The 19,231-nt window shown below is 39.7% G+C and overlaps 2 protein-coding genes across 4 annotated transcripts; both read left to right on the top strand.

The window, feature by feature from the left end:
* Positions 1–3,806: 3,806 nt before the first annotated feature.
* Positions 3,807–7,239, top strand: LOC135936173 (uncharacterized). Its single transcript, XM_065478894.1, has 7 exons — positions 3,807–3,949; positions 4,303–4,366; positions 4,594–4,855; positions 4,927–4,990; positions 5,215–5,280; positions 5,335–5,427; positions 6,675–7,239. Exons 1-7 carry the CDS (start codon positions 3,947–3,949, stop codon positions 6,954–6,956), a joined length of 834 nt encoding a protein of 277 aa, XP_065334966.1. The 5' UTR covers positions 3,807–3,946; the 3' UTR covers positions 6,957–7,239.
* A 5,516-nt stretch (positions 7,240–12,755) lies between these two features.
* LOC135936329 (uncharacterized) lies at positions 12,756–18,693 on the top strand. 3 transcript variants are annotated; one of them, XM_065479093.1, is made up of 11 exons: positions 12,756–12,866; positions 12,919–13,123; positions 13,179–13,306; positions 13,359–13,540; positions 13,859–14,157; positions 14,273–14,623; positions 14,715–14,940; positions 15,008–15,135; positions 15,644–15,864; positions 15,944–16,014; positions 18,078–18,693. In XM_065479093.1, the coding sequence occupies exons 6-7, from the start codon at positions 14,520–14,522 to the stop codon at positions 14,920–14,922; spliced, it is 312 nt and encodes a 103-aa protein (XP_065335165.1). In that variant the 5' UTR covers positions 12,756–12,866; positions 12,919–13,123; positions 13,179–13,306; positions 13,359–13,540; positions 13,859–14,157; positions 14,273–14,519; the 3' UTR covers positions 14,923–14,940; positions 15,008–15,135; positions 15,644–15,864; positions 15,944–16,014; positions 18,078–18,693. The 3 variants fall into 3 exon arrangements, with proteins under 3 accessions (XP_065335165.1, XP_065335166.1, XP_065335167.1); XM_065479094.1 differs by lacking the exon at positions 15,008–15,135 and having other exon boundaries at positions 18,078–18,689; XM_065479095.1 differs by having other exon boundaries at positions 12,828–13,123.
* The last annotated feature ends 538 nt before the right edge of the window (positions 18,694–19,231 follow it).

The following is a 19,231-nucleotide window of genomic DNA, read 5'->3' as shown; positions in this document are numbered from 1 at the left end:
CTACTTTCCCGCCAAAACAATATCAACCTATTTGCGAGAAGTGCGCATGCGTCAGAGCTGGCTGGATCTGACAAAGAAGTCATTGGTACAGGAGGTCTCTCTGCAAGTGCTCAAACCAGCTCTGACGCATGCGCACTTCTCAAATTAACGTTCATATATTGTTTTGGCGGGAAAAAAGTTCCCACGTCGCGCTGGACTTTTTGGTTGCAAAAAATATCCACTATACCTAATTCGAGTAGTGCGTTCGCCGGGACGGGAATGTCTCAGGACTCCCGGAATCTCCCGGGAATTCCCGGCGCCAGGACCCAAATTTTTAGGCGGGAGCCACGGTCGGGACGGGAGCGGGAAAGTTTTGCCGGGAGCGGGAATTCCCGGGAACCTAGTCAAAATTCACATTCACAACTCGCTTTTAATTTTCCTAGAATGATTAAAAAATTGCTAGGAATGTTTTGTATATTAGATATTTTTCACGGTTTGATAACTTTATGAACTGTCCTAATTTCAATTTGCGGAGTTCAAGCTGTAATATTTCTTTTTTGTCATTCACTACAACTAAAAATGTTACAGAATACAGAATTTTCTTTCATTGATGATTCACGCCACTTAAAATAGTCAGGAGAAAAGTTCTTGATCTAAATAAAATGCAGTTTTTTAGGTTTAGTTTTACTAATTTCTGCATCTACAGAAAATTGAATTTTATTTAAAACTTAGTATTTAACGTTGACCAGTAAAAATTGCCTCCGTGGATTTTTTATCAAAGAAAAGTATAATTTATAACTTCAACACGGAAAAATAAAAGATCATAGTAAGTTTGTATTTGTAAATATGCGAGCTAAGAATTAAAAATTATCAACGCACATTGCTGGTGTCTACTTTCGATTTTAAAATTTTTGGCGGGAAATCGGGAGCGGGAAGGATCGGGAATTAAGAGTCGGGAGCGGGAATTCCCGGGAAAAATATTTGGTAAGGGCACCAGGAAATTCCGGTAACAGAGGAAACATTTTTTCGGGACCGGGACTCCCAGGGAGAAAAATTTGCTCCCGAAGAACGCACTAAATTCGACCCTCAGGAATCGGTTGGTGAGCTTTGTCAAAGACGATATTTAATAATTATAAAAAAATTGAAGGTTTAAATCCGACTAAAAATAATTTTTTATATTCCAGTCGATTTTAACAATCGAAAATGTGGTTTTAGAGTGGAACTTTTAAAATAGAATTATGTTAAAATTGTACAAGACAAATTCATAGAAAAATAAAATTACAGCCGTATAAAATGAAACAGAATTTACATTATTTTTTTGTTTCAGAAAAGAAACGTATTCGTACCTTGCCAACGTAGCACTTCTCCTGAAGAAACACCCTTGCGACGAAATAAGGCTCTCCTTCCTTACTCCTCGAGACAGCAAGAGCGTTGTTAGGCAATTGCTCTTGGTCCTGATGGGTCATTTGCCAGTAGAACGAGGATTCACTCAGCATGAGCGCCTCGTATTTCGTGAACTGCAGCACGTGGCCATCGTGGCACGTGACGGCACTGCCACTCGGTAAAGCCATGGCCGGCAAGAGCTGACCCTGGTGCCAAACCCTGGCCACGTAGATCCTGCCATCAGGATTTTTCGAGAAGGCGATGAACGCCTCGTCAGGCACGCGGCCGCTCCTCGTGCTCTGCCACCGAGCCGCCACTAAAAATTATTTTTTTTTTTATTACAGAAGCCTGTTGGTGTGACTTTCAGATCAATTTTTTCACTCTTTTGCCAACAATAATTTGCAGGATAACATCTCTAAATTTAAATTACATAAATGTCCATCTGTAATTAAAAATATTTTAAATAAAATTTTTAAATAATTTTATAATAATAACAAAAGAGAGTGACGCATGCGCCGTAGCAACCAAAAGGTTCAAGCAACGTGCGTTTTGCTTTGCGCCTCTCCGGCCTCGCACGTCACAAAATGTTTTTCGATCGGAAAAATTATTTCGAACCTTCAGGAATCGATTGATCTCCACGAAAAGTGGCTTCAGTGGGTCTTTAAAATTAGTAAAAAAACGAGCAATATTTAATTTAGGGCTGGTTTAGAATAAAGCAATGCGATCTCTCAAATTATTTGAAATAATAATATTTGTCATGGTCACATGGAGAATGTCCTCATTTTTTTTTTAAATAATCTAATCTATCTCTCTTCAAAACTTATAGTATCTATATTTTTCCCTTAAAGGCCGTCTTTGATGAAGTTTCTATGCACACCAATCGATTCCCGAGGCTCGAATAAGGTGAAGTGGATATTTTTTCCGACCAAAAAGCGCAGTGCAATGTGCGAACTTTATTTCCCGCCAAAACAATATGAACGTATTTGCGAGAGCTGCGCATGCGTGAGAGCTGGCTGTATCTTCCAAAAAGGTCATTCGTACAGCTGCGGTCTCTCTGCAAGTGCTCATAAACCGCTCTGACGCATGCGCACTTCTCGTAGATACGTTCATATTGTTTTGGCGGGAAAAAGGTTTTCACGTCGCGCCACACTTTTTGGACGGGAAACACCCATTTTACCTAATAAGGCCCTCAAGAATCGATTATAGTGTGCTCAGAAATTTCGTCAAAGACACAAATATAATTCTTTATTTAATCCGCGTAAAAATGGCGAAAAGATGGGAAATTTTATTAAAAATTCCAGTCTAGTCGAGACTGCGATTATATATTTTCAATTGGTGATTGTATTAATATACAGCGTCTGTGCGTGTCCCATTTCGCTATATAAAGGAGAACTTACGGTCGAGACGAGCCGGAGGTGTGATATTCTCATAGTCAGAGTCATAATCCTCAATCTGGACACTCGAGTCCTCAGACGACGAACTGTCGTCCCACGATCCGGACGAATTATCCGAATCATCGGAGTCGATGGGAACCATGTTGACAGTTCTCGATTACAAGCTTGAATAAGGCTTTTAGTCGAAAAATATATTTTTCTTTTGTATTTTCTAAATGTTGTTATTGAATAAACAAAAGCTGCAACATGGGTTTTGCATTATTCACTTTAATTATTTTTGATTCCTTATAATGGAATAATACTTAATTGTTTTATTAATGTCTCTGTGTTGGTAAGCAAAACACAAATAGGCTATTCATAAATTCAGAAATTATGGATATAATAATATTTTGATGAACACGTGATGACGTCGTGTTTTTGACGAGAAATTTTAATTTGTGACTGTCATCGATTATTGTCCACGAGCGGTGATGGTGATAATAAATGAGTGCGGTGTTTTAGTTTAAAATGTTTAAATTTAAATAAATATTCAAACTGCCTAGCCGTTTAAAGATTATAAATGGTTAAATAAAAGGTTAAATTTGGCGATTTGCGATTTTTTTTTTGTATTCCTGCCATAAAACAAAACAAAAATGGACAAGAACACCGTTTAAAAATCCCAGACTTCAAATTAATATCAGAAATGTAAAAAAATTTCTGCTGAAATCACGGTGCCAACTGTCTCTCCTTTTTCAAGAATAATATTTTTCATATTTTTTGCGCATCAGAAAGAGGCAGCGAGTTCAACGGCGGCAATGCCTCCGCCTCGCTCTCTCCTCTCTCCGCTGCGGCGGAACAATTCGTGCTACGCTGTGTTTTAATCCCTGATCATTCGCCAGGCAGTCACGTGATACAGCTGCTGCCGCCGTAGCCAGGTGCCAGATTAGCAAAACAAAGGCGCCACTTGCACTTGCAGTAGCAGTAAGTTGCAGTCCAAAGGCGAAAAATCTGCAATCCACGCATGCGCAACACGCTTCTTTCTCTTCTGCTGCTGTCTGCTGACTGCTACCGCCATTCGCTATTGTTTTGGGGATTTGGTGTCTCCATAATCGGCTAAATTATTTTGCATTTTCGATTTTGCAAGGTTTTTAGAGAGGCGTAGGGGCTGATTTTGGCAGCATCCGCATCTGGAGGATTTGTTCTTTGCTTTGATGGTGAGTTTAGTGGCTGAATTTTCCCATTTTTCTCTCAAACAGCGCGAAGAAGTGCACGCGGCCGGTCCAATACAGAAAATTAAAGGACCACCTAACATAAATATATTGCTGATTGATTAGATTGATTAGAGGAGTTTAGTGAGAAACGACGGGGAATTAAAACATTGTAGGGGTACTTTTGAAGCAATTTTACTGCGGGAATAAAACTGAAAGGGCCTCATGTTCAGCTGGACCACAGATTTTTTGCTTTTTTGTCAGACTGGTTATTTCAGTCTATATTTGTTTTTACTCCATCTCTGTCAATGTATTTTAGGTATTTTAACGTGTTTCCTAATGTTTTTACTCTCTTCTAGCCACTGTACGTAGTGATGGTCGCTGGACCCAAGTCAACAAACGGGCAGGAGTCAGCCAATGACAGTAAGTGAAATTACGTGTTTTTTAAAAACGTTACAACCTGTACACTACAATTTTTATTAAAATTATTAAAAATTATGTAATATTACAAACAAAATTATCATGTGATTGAGACTATAATTTCATTCTTTAAATACATTTTTTAAAATAAATATCCCAAAAAATCACTTATTTCGTCGAAATCACTTTCAGCTGCGTCAGAATTGAATAATTATATTTGAATTTGTCAGGTGCCGCGGGCAGCGTTGGTTTGGTGCGGAGGCGTGGCTCCTCGCAGTGGCTCCGGCAAGACCCGGTGGCGAGCACGAGTTCTTCGGGCCGAAGCCTGTTCCAGCGGGCCGCCGACGGAGGCGCCAGTCTGCGCGTGGACAAGTGCCGCGTCGTTCTCACGCGAATACCTGAGCTGGACGCCCTGACGAAGAACACGCCGTCGGTGCGGCTGCCCCCTGAGGCCACCGAAGCAGACTTGCGCAAGACCCTCAATGACACCAGGTCTGACAGAAATTTAATTTGGACAACGAGGAATTGGTTTTAATTAAATCGTCGCTTTTATTTTTATTCAGGAGTGAACCTTCTGTGGATGAAGACCCGCAGTATGTCCTGAAGACTGAACCAAAGCTCTACAAGGTGATATTAATTTGAAAATTTCTGAAGTTCTTAAACAAAAGATAAAAATAATACGTAATAACCTATGAAATTGCGTGTTCATTTTTTTATTTGTCTTTCAATGTGTTCAAACATATAATATAATCATCAAAAGAACTGTCTTCATCGTTTTGAGCAAGTTTTTCTCAGACTCAGAATGTCGGTAAATTCAGGAATTAAATAAAAATTAGAATTTTTTGCTGCAGATCGATCTCGCCGCTCTTGGCCTGCCTGCTCCTCCTGAAGACATGCCAGACATTGACGTTCTGACGGTAATTATTATTGTTTTAAAGAGGAATTGTTATTTTAAATGAGCAAATTTTCAGCCGTGTTGTTCGCAGATCGACGTATTCTCGTTTGGACTCACTTCTTTTCCCACTCTCCCAAAACCAACTCCTCACGTCGACCTCTATGATAAGGTGAGGCTATTAATTTGAATATTTCATTGGTTGTGTTGTTGTACACCTTTAAAATGAAGCTGTTTATCCTTATTCGCCCCTCGGTTGAAATAACTGCTCAGTGTTTGGCACTTTCAGCACCTCAATCCCTCACACCTTGTGCTGATGTTAGATTACGCAGAGTTTTGTGTAAATTAAAAACATTCGATGAAGTGTTAAGAGCTATATTTAATATTTTCTTTTTGAAAAGTGCAAAAATTCAGTAAAAAAGGATACAAATTATTAATGAAAGAAAAAATGAGGTTTCAGCCAGCCGTGCTGTGTCAGCCGGCATATTTTTGGTCACGTAGGCAGCCGCCAGCCGTAGTCAATCTTGGGCAGGGTGCGGCAGAGAAAATGTCTTCCGGTCTTCCAGGCCGGTGAAATTGGCCAGTCGCCGCCAACAGTAAAATTCTGCTAAGCCGATCCCGCTAGTCGCTGCCCGTAAATCTTTCAGATGAGGCCTGTAAAATAAAAATAAATTAACTCTTTCAATATTTTTTAGATAAATCCTCTTAATAGAGTGACCAGATTATACCATGAAATCCTTTAGGAGCAGTTTTAATTGAGTATAGTTTAGTCCTGTAATTTGTGGAAAATAATTTGGTGGCCTCGGTGGCCGCCTGCTGCTCTCCTGGCCGCTCGATCACACCAAATGGACATTGTGCTGGTATTCGAAAATCAGGACCAAGTTCCCGTTATGCCAGACACTTTTGACGTGCCGAGGAGAGGAGACACTCACAATCAGCCGAAATATTTTGTCTGGCGGTGGCTGGCCATTTTCACCGGCGGCTGAAAATATTTCAAACGTTAAGTTTGATTGTGCTTTGGAACGAATGGGTCAAAAGACATTTTTCTCCTGCCCTTTTTAATTTTTGATCCTCTCTCACCAGCTGCTGTCCCAAAATTTGCTGGCTATGGCTTGGCGCAGAGAGAGATTGAGCAATACTTGAAATTGAACAGTTCCTTGGTCCTGATTCAAATATTGTTCATTGCAGAGATAAACTGTTGCTAATTTTCACAAACAATCAACTCCATAATTGAACTTCTCCCAATATTAAACAATGCAAAATTTCTTAATTGTTGACCTGTAAAGCTCTATTTTTAAATCAAATATTGAATTTTTTGAAAAACGTTTTAACCATCGTTTTCTGTGATTGCTGTCTCAAGTTGTAGCCAAAATTTTGTCGAGAGATTTCACTTTTTATAAACTAACCTTTTTATTCCAGAACTTTCCAGGCATCGAGGGCCGCCGCGTGGAGGTGCACTGTTGCGAGTGTCTGAGGCTGATGAGCGTGAAGGAATTCGTCAAGCACCTCTCTGTCTGCTTGAAAAACGGAGAGCAGTGTCCTTTGTGCGGCAGGTGCAAGCCGATGGAAGGCCTTTCGTCCCACGTCCTGCGCCACTTTATCCTCAACGAGCTTCGACAGCCCGTTTGCTGCCCTTTGTGCCAATCTGTGCTGTACAACGAGGCCAACCTGACGATGCACGAGCTCTCCATCCACCTCTGAAGCTGCGATAAGTTTATTTTCTCTTAGCTTCGTACGGCACAGCACGAACAGTGATTTTTATTTCGAGATACTTTGGTTTTAAGAAATCCAACCCTGATGTGGGGTGGAGTATCAGTCTATAACCCTTAAAAAGAAGGTGTAACAGAGACACTGAGAATTTCAGGGGTTGATTTTTTTTTGTTTTCTATTCGTTTACGCTTAAATATCGAAAAATTCACTGAATATTGTTGAGGAATGTTCAAAATCTCTAATTTTTGAAAATAAATTGCTTTTCAGTATTATATTTGGCTCAGATTTAATTTATAAAAACAAATTTCCACAAAAATAATTTATCTATTGGATGAGGAGCACAGAAAGTTACCTTGTTAAAAAATTTGGTTAATTTAAAATCCATCATCAATGAAATTCAAGCTTTATTTGTTCAATACCGTTTTTTATTGAGTTTATTTTATCAGTACACTTCCGACAATACTCAAAAATATTTTAAAGAGCAAAACCACCTCCACTGAAGAGCTATTTTATTCGTTCTTCATTTATTTCTTTGTCGACAAACTATTGTGCAAAACATCGAATTAAATTTTGATTAAATATCAACAAACCTACAAGATTGTCATGAGATTAACAATACAATTTTAATTAATTTATTTATCTTTATTTCACTTACAAAAATGAAACTGGCGAATGTACATATTCATATTACTAAAAATATTTCAAAAAGGAAAAGCACTTCCAGCCGGATCTCCTCTTCAGGTGTTTGTTGATTGTTTTTGCGTTAAAATGCTGAATATGAATGAGTCAAGGAGGTAGAAAAACTCTCGACCCAAACAAATTCAGCAAATAAACAGCAAAATGCGCTGAATTGACGAACTGAAAACCTGAAACACGGCAACAAAAAACGCAAACCGACCTAAAAAGAGCTTGAGGTGTCTGTCGATGTTGTTTCTGCGTTGAAATATTTGCAATGCGCATCGACTGAGGGCGCATGTGTTTAAGAAGATCAAAAACTTTAACACAAGCACGCTCAGTAAATGCACAGCGCTCTCTCATAAGACCCACGACCGCTCCGTCCGAAAGCCAAGCGATAACTGAAACGAACCTTCCTTGCTTCCACTCCTCTCACCCCTCTGCTGCTGAGTGCCGTCGCGTTCTCTTATTGGTCCATTTTCTCCCTCTCTCTACTCGCAGACGTAGACGCGGCAAAAGGCGCGAAATGAACCTGTTTTGTACCTGCGTGCCAGTTTCGAAACTTAAAATAAATAAACAGTAGATACTTCTTGGCAGCCAATTAGTGTCCGACACCAGTGTCCCCTATCCCCGGTTGTAAATCGAGCCGAAAATGTTATTGCCGAATGTTATTTTGACTGGGAAACCTAGCCAGTCGACGTCTCTCGGTGCCAAACGAACTAAAATCAAGCGAAAAATTAATAATAAATAATACCCTCCGGCCCAGAGGTGTAATAATAAAAAAAATCTTATGAAAAATGGGGTTTTCAGCAGATTTCAGATGCTTATCGCGCAGCAGGGCGGGGCGGGGTCCGGATCTGGATCCGTTCGACGCAGAATTTTATCGCGAGAAAGATTTTTTTGACTCTACGACCAATAGGAGCCGAGTTATTAATTTAATTTGAATCGGACATTACAAAAACGAGCTGTGGCCCCGTGATGATTTTCGGTCCAGTCGATGCCCCTCGGTGGGACACGAGCTCTCGTGTCCAGTTTTTTAAAATCCTACCATTTTTCGAATTTTTTAATGTCTGTATTTCAGAAATTGTCGAAAAATTCTCTATAAAAATTCATTGGGCTAGTGGATTTAAAGTCACAAGGCCTTAAATGAAAGGTCTCGCCGAGTCATATCAACTGGCTAACCGTGCCGACCTTTTTCAGGGTACCTCACCCTGAAATCGGTCCCAGAGCCTTTTTTCATGATTTTTCCAATGGCGCCGTTCCAAAAATCACCAAACGACTAGCGTGAATAAGTGTACTATTCCCAAGCACGGGATCCAGGATATTTGTCGGTTGTTTGTTCAGATGGGTGCCTTTTTGGATAAATTTAGAGAAAGGTTATTTATTCATGTTTTCTTCAAAAAAGCAGACCTGCAGCAGGGGAGTAGTATTTTCTATGGCAGGTAAAATAAATGCTCGCTCCTCTCCCTCGCAGCTGAATCCCTGGGAAACGAGAACAAAAGATTTAAGGAATTCGCGGAGGGTCGCGTTCTCCTTGACAGATGATCGATGAACTGGTATGTTCGAAACACGCACATTCCTCGTTTTATTCAGGGCTGCACTCCTGCAAGGCAGCTGCTTCATTGTGTGAGAAAAACGCGCATTCAAAAGCAAACACTTTGGCGCTGGTTAAAATGTCCAATTTCTTTTCAAGAAATCTCGGACACTCATTGTCAGCATTAACTTGATATTTTCTGTTTCAAGAGCAAAAAAATAGAGATGAGATTTACTTGGACGGTTCCCTAACAATAAGCGGATTTAAATTATGCATTTAAAACTAAATGGATTTTTTTCCTTCACAAAAATCTTGTTTTTAAAATTTAAATTATCAATAAATGTTCTGAAAATGATTTGATTACAAATGTTCATTCTTATTGCTTGCGTTCTTGTGACGTTTTTAAAATTTGTACAATTATTGGACCAATTCTAATCAAACCTGATCGTTTCCAGAGAGTAAAATCACTGACGGCCCCTCCTGCTCTTCTTTTGCTGCTTTGAAGTGCATGCTCCGTTTATTTTTTAGTTTTCACATGCAAGGAAAATTCATTCAAATAATATCATGAAATTCAAATTGATTAAAATACGAAACGTTGGTTTTGACGACGAGAGAATCGCAACCCTCGTCCCAAAAAAGAGTCCGACATAATTTAATTGTATGTCTTGCGCCTGCCAATCTCGTTTATTCTTCCGCCCGACTCGCGTTTCACGCCTCTTGCGGAGCTAAAAGGAGAGTTTGTTAAAATTTGCTTTGTGTCCTAGCTGGTGCAGTGCACCCCATCTTTGCTACAAAAGGAATAGAGAGAGAGGGTCACTCAGCTCGTCCACAATATCCATTTCTCGATGATCAAAATTTCTACTGGCTAAATTATACACTTTTTAAATGAACTTGTCATACTTTTTAACGTCCTTTTTAATGGAAAACAGTAGAACTGAGTCAGGTACATGATTTTTATTAATTTATTTAAGCGTTTAATGTTCACTACTTATATTTTTGGTAGCTAATGGTGAATTTAATTATTCGATTTAATCGCTGCCGAGCCAAAAGGTGTTATCGGCCTTCCAGCGTGGCACCCTTAGACCAAGAAAAACACCAAAAATATCAAACAACGCGGGCGTGACCGACTAAAATTAATGATTATTCTCGCTGTAAGGCGTTGTTCACGATTTTAAAACTGTTTTCATCGAAAGACGACGAGAACCAAAGGTTTCTCGTGAGAGAATAAAAATTGTATCTCGACCACACGTGAAGCATTTTTCCAAAGGTGGAAGAGTCAAAGGTATCTTGAACAAAGAGCACAGAGCGTTTGAATAGGCTGTTATTTCTCACGAGAGAGCAGCTGCTGCACGAACAAAGGCGGAGAGGGATGAAGGGTCGAACAGTAGGTTTCCCGCGATTCAACGCCCAAACAAGCTCTTACTACCCTAACCTTCGAAGAATCTTACAAATATTACAAAGGCCAGGAAATTTATCGCAGAATAAACCGAACCATCGAGAGGGATTAAGTTAAATGCAATAGGGACTGCGTTTAAATTTACAAAGTAATAATATTTTCCGCCGATGTATACGTAAAAGTGACACCCTTTAATTCTCAAACTCGAGAATTTCCTGCGAAAGTTACAGGAGAAAATTAGGCGCACGATATTATTTTTTACCGCAAAGGATGAAAATTTCAAAAATTGTCGCAGCAATTAATGCACAACATATTTACCTATTACTCTGTATTATCTTCAGAAAATTTTAAAAACTCTACCGATCCGACCGTAAAAATAATGAATATATTCATACATCGCTTCTTTTAAATTAATTAAATGGGTTAAATCAAAGAATAGCAAGAAAATTGGGTAGAAAAACAAGCAATGCACGCGCAACTTACAATTAGGGAAAAGCGGCTAGGGCTAGAGCGAGAAAAATTGAAAATCGCTTTTGAGCAAGAAGCAAAAGCGAAAAAGCAAACAAATTTTGGGGGAAAGGCTTGCTTTTTTGGGCAACAAGCAGCTTTTGAAAGTGACCTACCGATATTGCTCCAGCTGGGCACTCAGGCCCGGACTGGTAATCGGGCGCTCCGGGCGCGAATACCCGGTGGGCCGCCCAGACCGGCCAATTTTTCCCAAACTTGACTGCCTAGCGGGCCACGTTTGTGGCTGTCGCGGCCCATATATCATTTAGTGGCTTTTATGTCTTTAAGGGAACACAAGTTCTTCGTTCGTCCTGTTCAATACTTTGTTTTGGCTTAAATAATTTCTAAATCAAAGGAAAATTCTCCGCAGAAACGTGAAAAAATATTTTCCAACGTTTCTACGGCGAATGGCTGGACTGATTTTGGTTTTGAGCACGTCGAAAGAAAATAAATTAAGTGAAGAATGCATAGTAGCTAGATTCAGTCTAAAAGTTCGTTTTTCCGGCCAAATCGACGGTCCGTTTTTGACTCAAAAAAGTTCGTTTTTTACGCTAGAGGGTCCATTTTTCCGGCTAGAGGGCGCGCAGAGAGAGCAAAACGGCGTATTTTAATTTTTTATTCGTGGTTCACGGCCGAATTTGATGTGTATAACCCCACATGTCAGGCATTCGATTTTCTTAAAAAAATAAAACAGTTTTCCAATGGTGTGTTAACATTTTTTTACCTCAAATTTTATAAATAAAAGCGCCACGAGCAGAAAAATGGAATATTTCAAATGTATCATTATTTTTACAACTTAAAATCTCGGGGGGATGCTCGGTGGGCCACGAAAATCAACAGTCCCAAGTTAAAAATTTATCGCCATTCCGGGCCTGCCTGCGTGGCCAACAGCTGCCTGATTGTGAAAGTGGAATGATGCTGGGCAACAATTGAAAATTATTTGAATTGTTGGATGCCATAAACTATTGATCGACGATTTATTCAACAATTTGCAATAATAAAAAATGGACCTTCCTACAATAAAAATTCAAATTTTGCCAATTTACTCCAAAATCTTGTCAGGTCCAGACTGGCACAAAATTTTCTACCGGGAACTGTTGATTTTCAAAACCTACCGAGCAACCGCGATTTTTAAAAAAATATAGAATATTAAAAATAATAAAAATCTAATTTATCTGAAATTATTTTAGCTTCCAACCGTTAAAATACGTACAAAATAAAAAATATATTTTTAACAAAGGTCAGTGTCGTTTGTTCCATTTAAAACTGCATATTATAGAAAATTTAAAAAAAATAATGCAGTAAATCCGAGACAGGGAGGAAGAGAGATTGCAGTCCAGATCATTTTATTAATGTTTTTATCAATTTGCAACCCGCTTCGTCCTCTTTCCGCTTTTTGGAACAAGACCAGCGCATCACTAGGGAGAGAGGATCAAAAGATCACTGGTCTGTGCAACGCGTACTGCCGTACTGCTCTACTGCTCTGATCGCAATACATAGAAAACACTTTCTTCTTTCGCGCTTCTTTCTCGTCACGTGACACAGCTGGCGATAATTACGTCATTCATCACTACTCTATAAATCTACAGTCGCGCAGACACGCATGCGCGACACGAAACTATCTCCTTTGTTTTGATTGCGATTGCGAAGGCTGCCGCCATTGTTTTTTATCAGTACCCTCGCTCATCTGCATTATGTAATTCTGGCACTCGATTTTTCTTTTTTTTTCAAGATTTTGAGTAGCGTAGATGTTGAATTTTTGGTGGCACCTTAACCATGGGAACACAAGGTCTGTTTTCATGGCAAGTTAGGACGATTAATTCTCTCGATTTTCTGTCCAGAAGCGAGAAAAGTAAACCGGCATTGGTTCAATCACAATTATGATGGATGAGCCGATGCGGGAATTCCTTTGGCGCAAAATCCAATCGTTGAAAAATGTCCAGTTCTTCACGCTGCAAGAGCCGTGGCTGGACATGCACCTCCCCTAGCTGGTCTTGAAGGAACCTCTCGATGCCGAGGAGACTCTACGCCTTTATGCAACAAATGGTTTATAAGTTTTTAATTATTTAAAATGTTTTTTTTTTCTAAAATTCTTGGATAGAACGCCCTGTATCCCTTCAACATCCTGGACTTGGAGAATATCAGGGGTTCCTAAAGCACCTTTAAATCCAGAAGTCGGCTCCAACGCTCGGAATTGGGTTTGTTGACTTGGGCACTTTGCAATGAAAAGTATTATTTTGAGTAGTTTGACTGGGGTTTTGATATAACATCATTTTTGAAGGTATGGCGGCAGTCAGGTGATCGTTGCCAGTCAGGAGCCGCGGGTGACAGCTCTTTTTGGCTCCCATTTAGTTTGGAACGACATCTGACCATCCTGCCCTACGAGATACAATGTTCGAGTGCATCGGCAGAGGTAGACTCTTTGGAGTCTGTTCGTATTCATACGGCTCTGGAAGCTTACAGGTAATTTTGTTTACAAGGACCAGTTGGCAATTAACCGGATAAAAATGGCCGCTTTAAGCGTCTGGTCTAAATTATCAATCCCTAGAGTACACAATATTTTTTTCTGGAGACTTTAGATATTTGTAATTATTAAATCATAATACTCTTTGAGATTGATGAGACCCTAACAGACGCCATTTTGAAAATTCCTGCGCAGTAGTGACGAGGACAAATCAATCTGACTGCTCATTAACATTTAAAATTCTTTTCTAATTAAAATTACACGAAAGAAAAGCTGCCCTGAATAATGTCTCTACACCCTTTACCTTCTGACCTCAGGAACGGATGAAGTCAGACCCTCGGAACATGTTCTACATGCGGAGCAAGCTGCTGGAGAAGGGCATCATCACAAAGCAGCTGCACATTCTGAAGGGCACGGCCACCATGTGCCGCACGTACCTGTTCCAGTTATCCAGGTTCCACACGCCCTTACAATCATTACGCCAGTACATCAGAAGAGGTTGCTGCACACCCTGCAGGCTTCGCTGGCTCGCAGGATGATCCACACTGATCATTGGTCCGAGCAGAAAAGTTTCTTTTCCATATATATTTGACGCTTTGCTACCCATCACAAGCCAGTGAGTGCAAAACCTCAAATTGAATTATGACAAAATTGCATTTTGCTATGTGCTTTTATTATTAAGGTGAATTTCTAAAGATGTTCATTTTTGTTGATTTTTCTGGTTGAACTAGATTATCTTTGCTATTCAGCAAGTGTAGGAGGCGCCGAAGTTGGACGTGGGCATTTTGCCTGGCGACCAGCTGGGCGCCGGCGGCCTCGACTCAGCGCTCTTCAGCTTCATGAAGCGCAACTGGAACGCCGGCATCCTGCCCAAGGACCTGTGACTCGTCGTGCAGGCCCTGAGGAAGGGCAAGGTCGGCAGAAAGGTGCGCGTGCAGAGAATTGAGGTCAAGCTGAGAGGAAGAGCCGGCACCGCCAATGCCGGTGCCAAACCCAGGCAGGAAGTGCATCGCCTGCAAGGTGCTCAACCAGACCATGTTGAAGGCCAGGAATCGCGAGGAGGCCTCTGCTCTCAGAGGCTTGTGAGTATCGATTTGGTTTTTTCGTAACTGACGATTTTCCAAAATTGGGCCGTGAATCAGCAATTTGACCTTTCTCTCCGACGTGTTTCAGCTGCACCAAGTGGAGTCATGAGGAGGACAGTTTACTGCTGCTGCAACTGCAAGGCGGCCATGATATGTTCCTGTCTTTGGACGCGGTGCCAGTGAAAGTGAAGGTGCCGATCAACGAGCGTTCACAGGATGAAAATTATGTTAAACAAATTGGAGACCTGCATGTCGCAGGTCGGCATGTACTTCTAGGTTGCCCATCGTTGTCCTAAATCAACGCCAAAATTGCTGTGAGTTCGAAAAAGCCTTAAATCTGGGGATTGCAACAATTATTTGTTGTATGATTTCACCAAGCAGCTGATGGGCGACAGTGTGTTTAAGTACAGTGACGCCGCTTTCAAGCTCTATGAGGACTTCCAACCACGAATCATAAACCGTCGTGCCAGACACGCTTGTCATGAACTGTCCCGGTGACTGATTTTCAAGTTACTACTGTTTATATAATTATTTCCAATCCATCTATAGATGGCACCTACAGTTCTTTGAGAGCTTTAAATTTCAAACGACCAACACTCAAAAACTCTTAAATATATTAATTTAAGTCTCGAAAAAGGCGATAACGTTATTGAACCAATCTTAGAGTTTTTTTGAAAATTTACCTTTAATATGAAGATACTAGCCGCGAGATTGATTTTTTGCCCGGCGTCGCTGGCTATTTTTGCCGCTGGCTTTCGGGGCTGCTGATTTTTATTCTTGAGGGTTGGATTTGCTTTCCACCTCGTTTTTATTCGCCACTGGTTGTTACCTCTCAGCTTTAACCAATTTGGTCAGAATTTCCTCTAGTGTTCAGATTTTTCTTGTAAATACCTTAAAATCTATAAAAAATAATCTCTTAAAATATTTTCAAGTGAAGGTCATAATCTAACAATTCGGAAAAAATTGCAATAACTCTTTCAGTCGCGTTAGAATTTAATTATATTTTTGTTTTTTCAGGAGTTGGGTTTCGTACAGAGGCGTTGATCCTTCCAAAAGACTGCGGTTATGAATTTTTCAGTGGCCGCTAACAGGAGAAGAGGCGGCCGGTGGCTGGATAAGAGGACCTGTGTAATTTTCAGAAAAATATCCGCCAGCTGGACACCTGGTCCAAAAGCACTCCCTCTGGGTACAGCTTCCTCCAGAGGCCATCAAGACAAACTCGGCAACATCCGACCAAGGTCCGGAAATTTCATCGGAACAAATTCTTTCTTTGAAAACCAGAAATTGGTTCTGAATGCGATTTTTCTTTTCTTTCAGGGAAGGCCTCTAGCAGGAGAAGCTGCAAAACGAGGAGAGTGGCTTGAAGACCATGGCAAAGTCTGTATGAGGTTCGTCTTCACTCAAAGTTTTTTCTTTTTTTAATTTCCTCGAAAAATTATTAACTCCTCGGAAGTTAAGTCAGACAGAAAACGTTGAGGGCGTGTCAAAACAGCATTCTGTATGTTTTGCTTCTTTGTTGACTGATTGATCCCGTCGTTACTGGTCTGCCTGTACATCAGGATTACTTCTCAATGTGAGGGCCGCCGGTGTAAATGGCTTGTCGTCGCCACTGGGTAGAAAATTCTGCTAAGCCGATCCTGCTAGCCTCTGCTTTAAATCTCTCGGCTGAGGAACATTGTTTTTAGATTGATCCTCTCTATAGAATGACCAGATTATACGATGAAATCTTATAAGAGCAGAAAAGGGCCCTCCAATTGAAGACAAACAGTATAGTTTAGTCTAGTAATTTGCGGAAAGTAATTTGTTTCTTGTCTTAAAATTAAGAATTATTTTTATGCACTTCCCTGGTTTCTGAAATTCCTGAGTTTTCTATCAATAGAATTTTTGCCAATTTACCAATAGATGACACCAATGGTTCTTATTTCTAAATAGTAAACAACAAAGGCTCTTAATTTCTTAAAAAAAAAAAAAAAAAAAAAATCAAAATAAAATCTAAAGTTTTGAACCTTTTCTCGCTCGAGGTCTCAGCCTTGAGATTAAAGGCGGCTGGCCCTTTTCACAGAATTCGCTGCTGCGCATTTGTGGCTGAGGCGGACGAATAAAGGCGCTAAGGCGGCCGCTGCTTGTAGCCCGCGGCCTCGATGGCCGCCTCCTGCTCTCCTGGCCGCTCGATCACACCAAATGGACATTCTGCTGGTATTCAAAAATCAGGACCAAGTTCATGTGTGCCGGACACTTTGGCGTGCCGAGGGGAGGAGACACTCACAATCAGCCAAAAAAATTTGTCTGGCGGTGACTGGCCATTTTCACCACCAGCTGAGAATATTTCAAACGTTAAGTTAGATTGTGCTTAGTGACGAATTGGCCAGAAGACATTTTTTCTCCTCCCCTTTTTAATTTTTGACCCTCTTGCACCAGCGGCTGGCGGCTGTCCCAAAATTTTCCGGATTGCTCCACGTAGAGACCTCTTCATTTAAACCGTATTTAAATGTGTTCATTAGAGCTAACTAAGGAATCAATTATCTAAAAACTGACAAAACCTTTCTATTTCTAGAGTAGGCATTTTACAGTATAAATTCCAAAAAATTATATTCCAGAGAATACTTTGAATAAAGGATTTTTCACAAGCAATTCAGTGGCTAGAAAATCTCCTGTTTTAACTTCTTGTCTTGGAAAATGCTTAAATTATGTTACTTAAGCTCGGTTAAATTTCAAAATATCGTTTTTTTAATATTTTGCAGTCCAGTCTGCCAAATAAATAATCCCCTCTCTTCTCTGAATTTCAGGAAAAACTGATTTTTTTCCATCTCTATCGGGGGTTTTGCCTCTGCTGGAGGCCTAATCACGAAACAGTTTTTATGAATTGACAAATTAATATTGTAGTTTTTCTGACAATGAGAGAGAGGGAATTTTCCTTAAAACTTTTACCTGATTTACCCTGAAAATTGAAAAAATCTTTAACTCTGCCAGATTCCAGTTTAAATTTCTTACAAATTCAACTTCTAATCCAGTGGCGAGTTTAAATTTTACCTTTCCTAATTTTCAAATCACAATTTATCTAATTTTCCTGCAACTTTGTTCACTGTTTTATTGAATGCGTCGAGAGGGATCGAAAAGAAGCGAAAAATAATTTTACTTTTCGGGAATTTAGCAAAACCTGAAATTTAACTATTCCTTACTTAGTCCTGATTCAATTATTGTTCATTTCAGAGATAAACTGTTGCTAATTTTCACAAACAATCAGCTCCATATTGAACTTCTCTCTATAGTCAACAATGCAAAATTTCTTAATTGTTGACCTGTAAAGCTCTATTTTAAAATCAAATATGTATTGAATTTTTTGAAAAACGTATTAACCATCGTTTTCTGTGATTGCTGTCTCAAGTTGTAGCCAAAATCTTGTCGAGAGATTTAAACCTTCACTTCTTATAAACAAACCTTTTTATTCCAGAACTTCCCACTCATCGAGGGCCGCCGCGTGGAGGTGCACTGTTGCGAGTGTCTGAGGCTAATGAGCGTGAAGGAATTCGTCAAGCACCTCTCTGTCTGCCTGAAAAACGGAGCGCAGTGTCCTTTGTGCGGCAGGTGCAAGCCGATGGAAGGCCTTTCGTCGCACGTCCTGCGCCACTTTATCCTCAACGAGCTTCGACAGCCCGTTTGCTGCCCTTTGTGCCCATCTGTGCTGTACAACGAGGCCAACCTGACGATGCACGAGCTCTCCATCCACCTCTGAAGCTGCGATAAGTTTATTTTCTTTTAGCTTCGTACAGGACAGCACGAACAGTGATTTTTATTTAGAGATACTTTAGTTTTAAGAAATCCAACCCTGATGTGGGATGGAGTATCAGTCAATAACCCTTAAAAGGAAGGTGTAAGAGAGACACTGAGAATTTCTGGGGATGAATTATTTTTGTTTTCTATTCGTATACGTTTAAATAGCGAAAAATTCTCAGAATATTGTTAAGAAATGTTCAAAATCTTTTTTTTTTTTTTTTTTTTTTTTTTTTGAAAATAAAAAGCCTTTCTGTATTATATTTGGCTCAGATTTAATTTATTAAAACAAAATTTCACAAATTTAATTTATCTATTGGATGAAATACACGGAATGTTACATTGTTAAAAAATTTGGTTAATTTAAAATCTATCATCAATGAAATTCAAGCTTTATTCGTTCAATACAGTTTTTTATTGAGTTCAATTTTATCAGCATCACTTACGACAATCCTAAAAAATATTTCAAAGAGCAAAACCACCTCCACTGAAGAGCTATTTTATTCGTTCTTCATTTATTTCTTTGGCGACAAACTATTGTGCAAAACATCGAATTAAATTTTGATTAAATATCAACAAACCTACAAGATTGTCATGAGATTAACAATACAATTTTAATTAATTTGATTTATCTTTATTTCACTTACAAAAATGAAACTGGCGAATGTACATATTCATATTACTAAAAATATTTCAAAAAGGAAAAGCACTTCCAGCCGGACCTCCTCTTCAGGGGGTTGTTGATGGTTTTTGCGTTAAAATGCTGAATATGAATGAGTCAAGGAGGTAGAAAAACTCTCGACCCAAACAAATTCAGCAAAAAACAGCAAAATG

This window comes from Cloeon dipterum, chromosome 2, assembly GCF_949628265.1.
Source record: "Cloeon dipterum chromosome 2, ieCloDipt1.1, whole genome shotgun sequence".
Classification (NCBI taxonomy): Eukaryota; Metazoa; Arthropoda; class Insecta; order Ephemeroptera; family Baetidae; genus Cloeon; species Cloeon dipterum.
The sequence above is the reverse complement of the archived record's forward strand: the minus strand, read 5'-3'. Positions and strand labels throughout refer to the sequence as shown.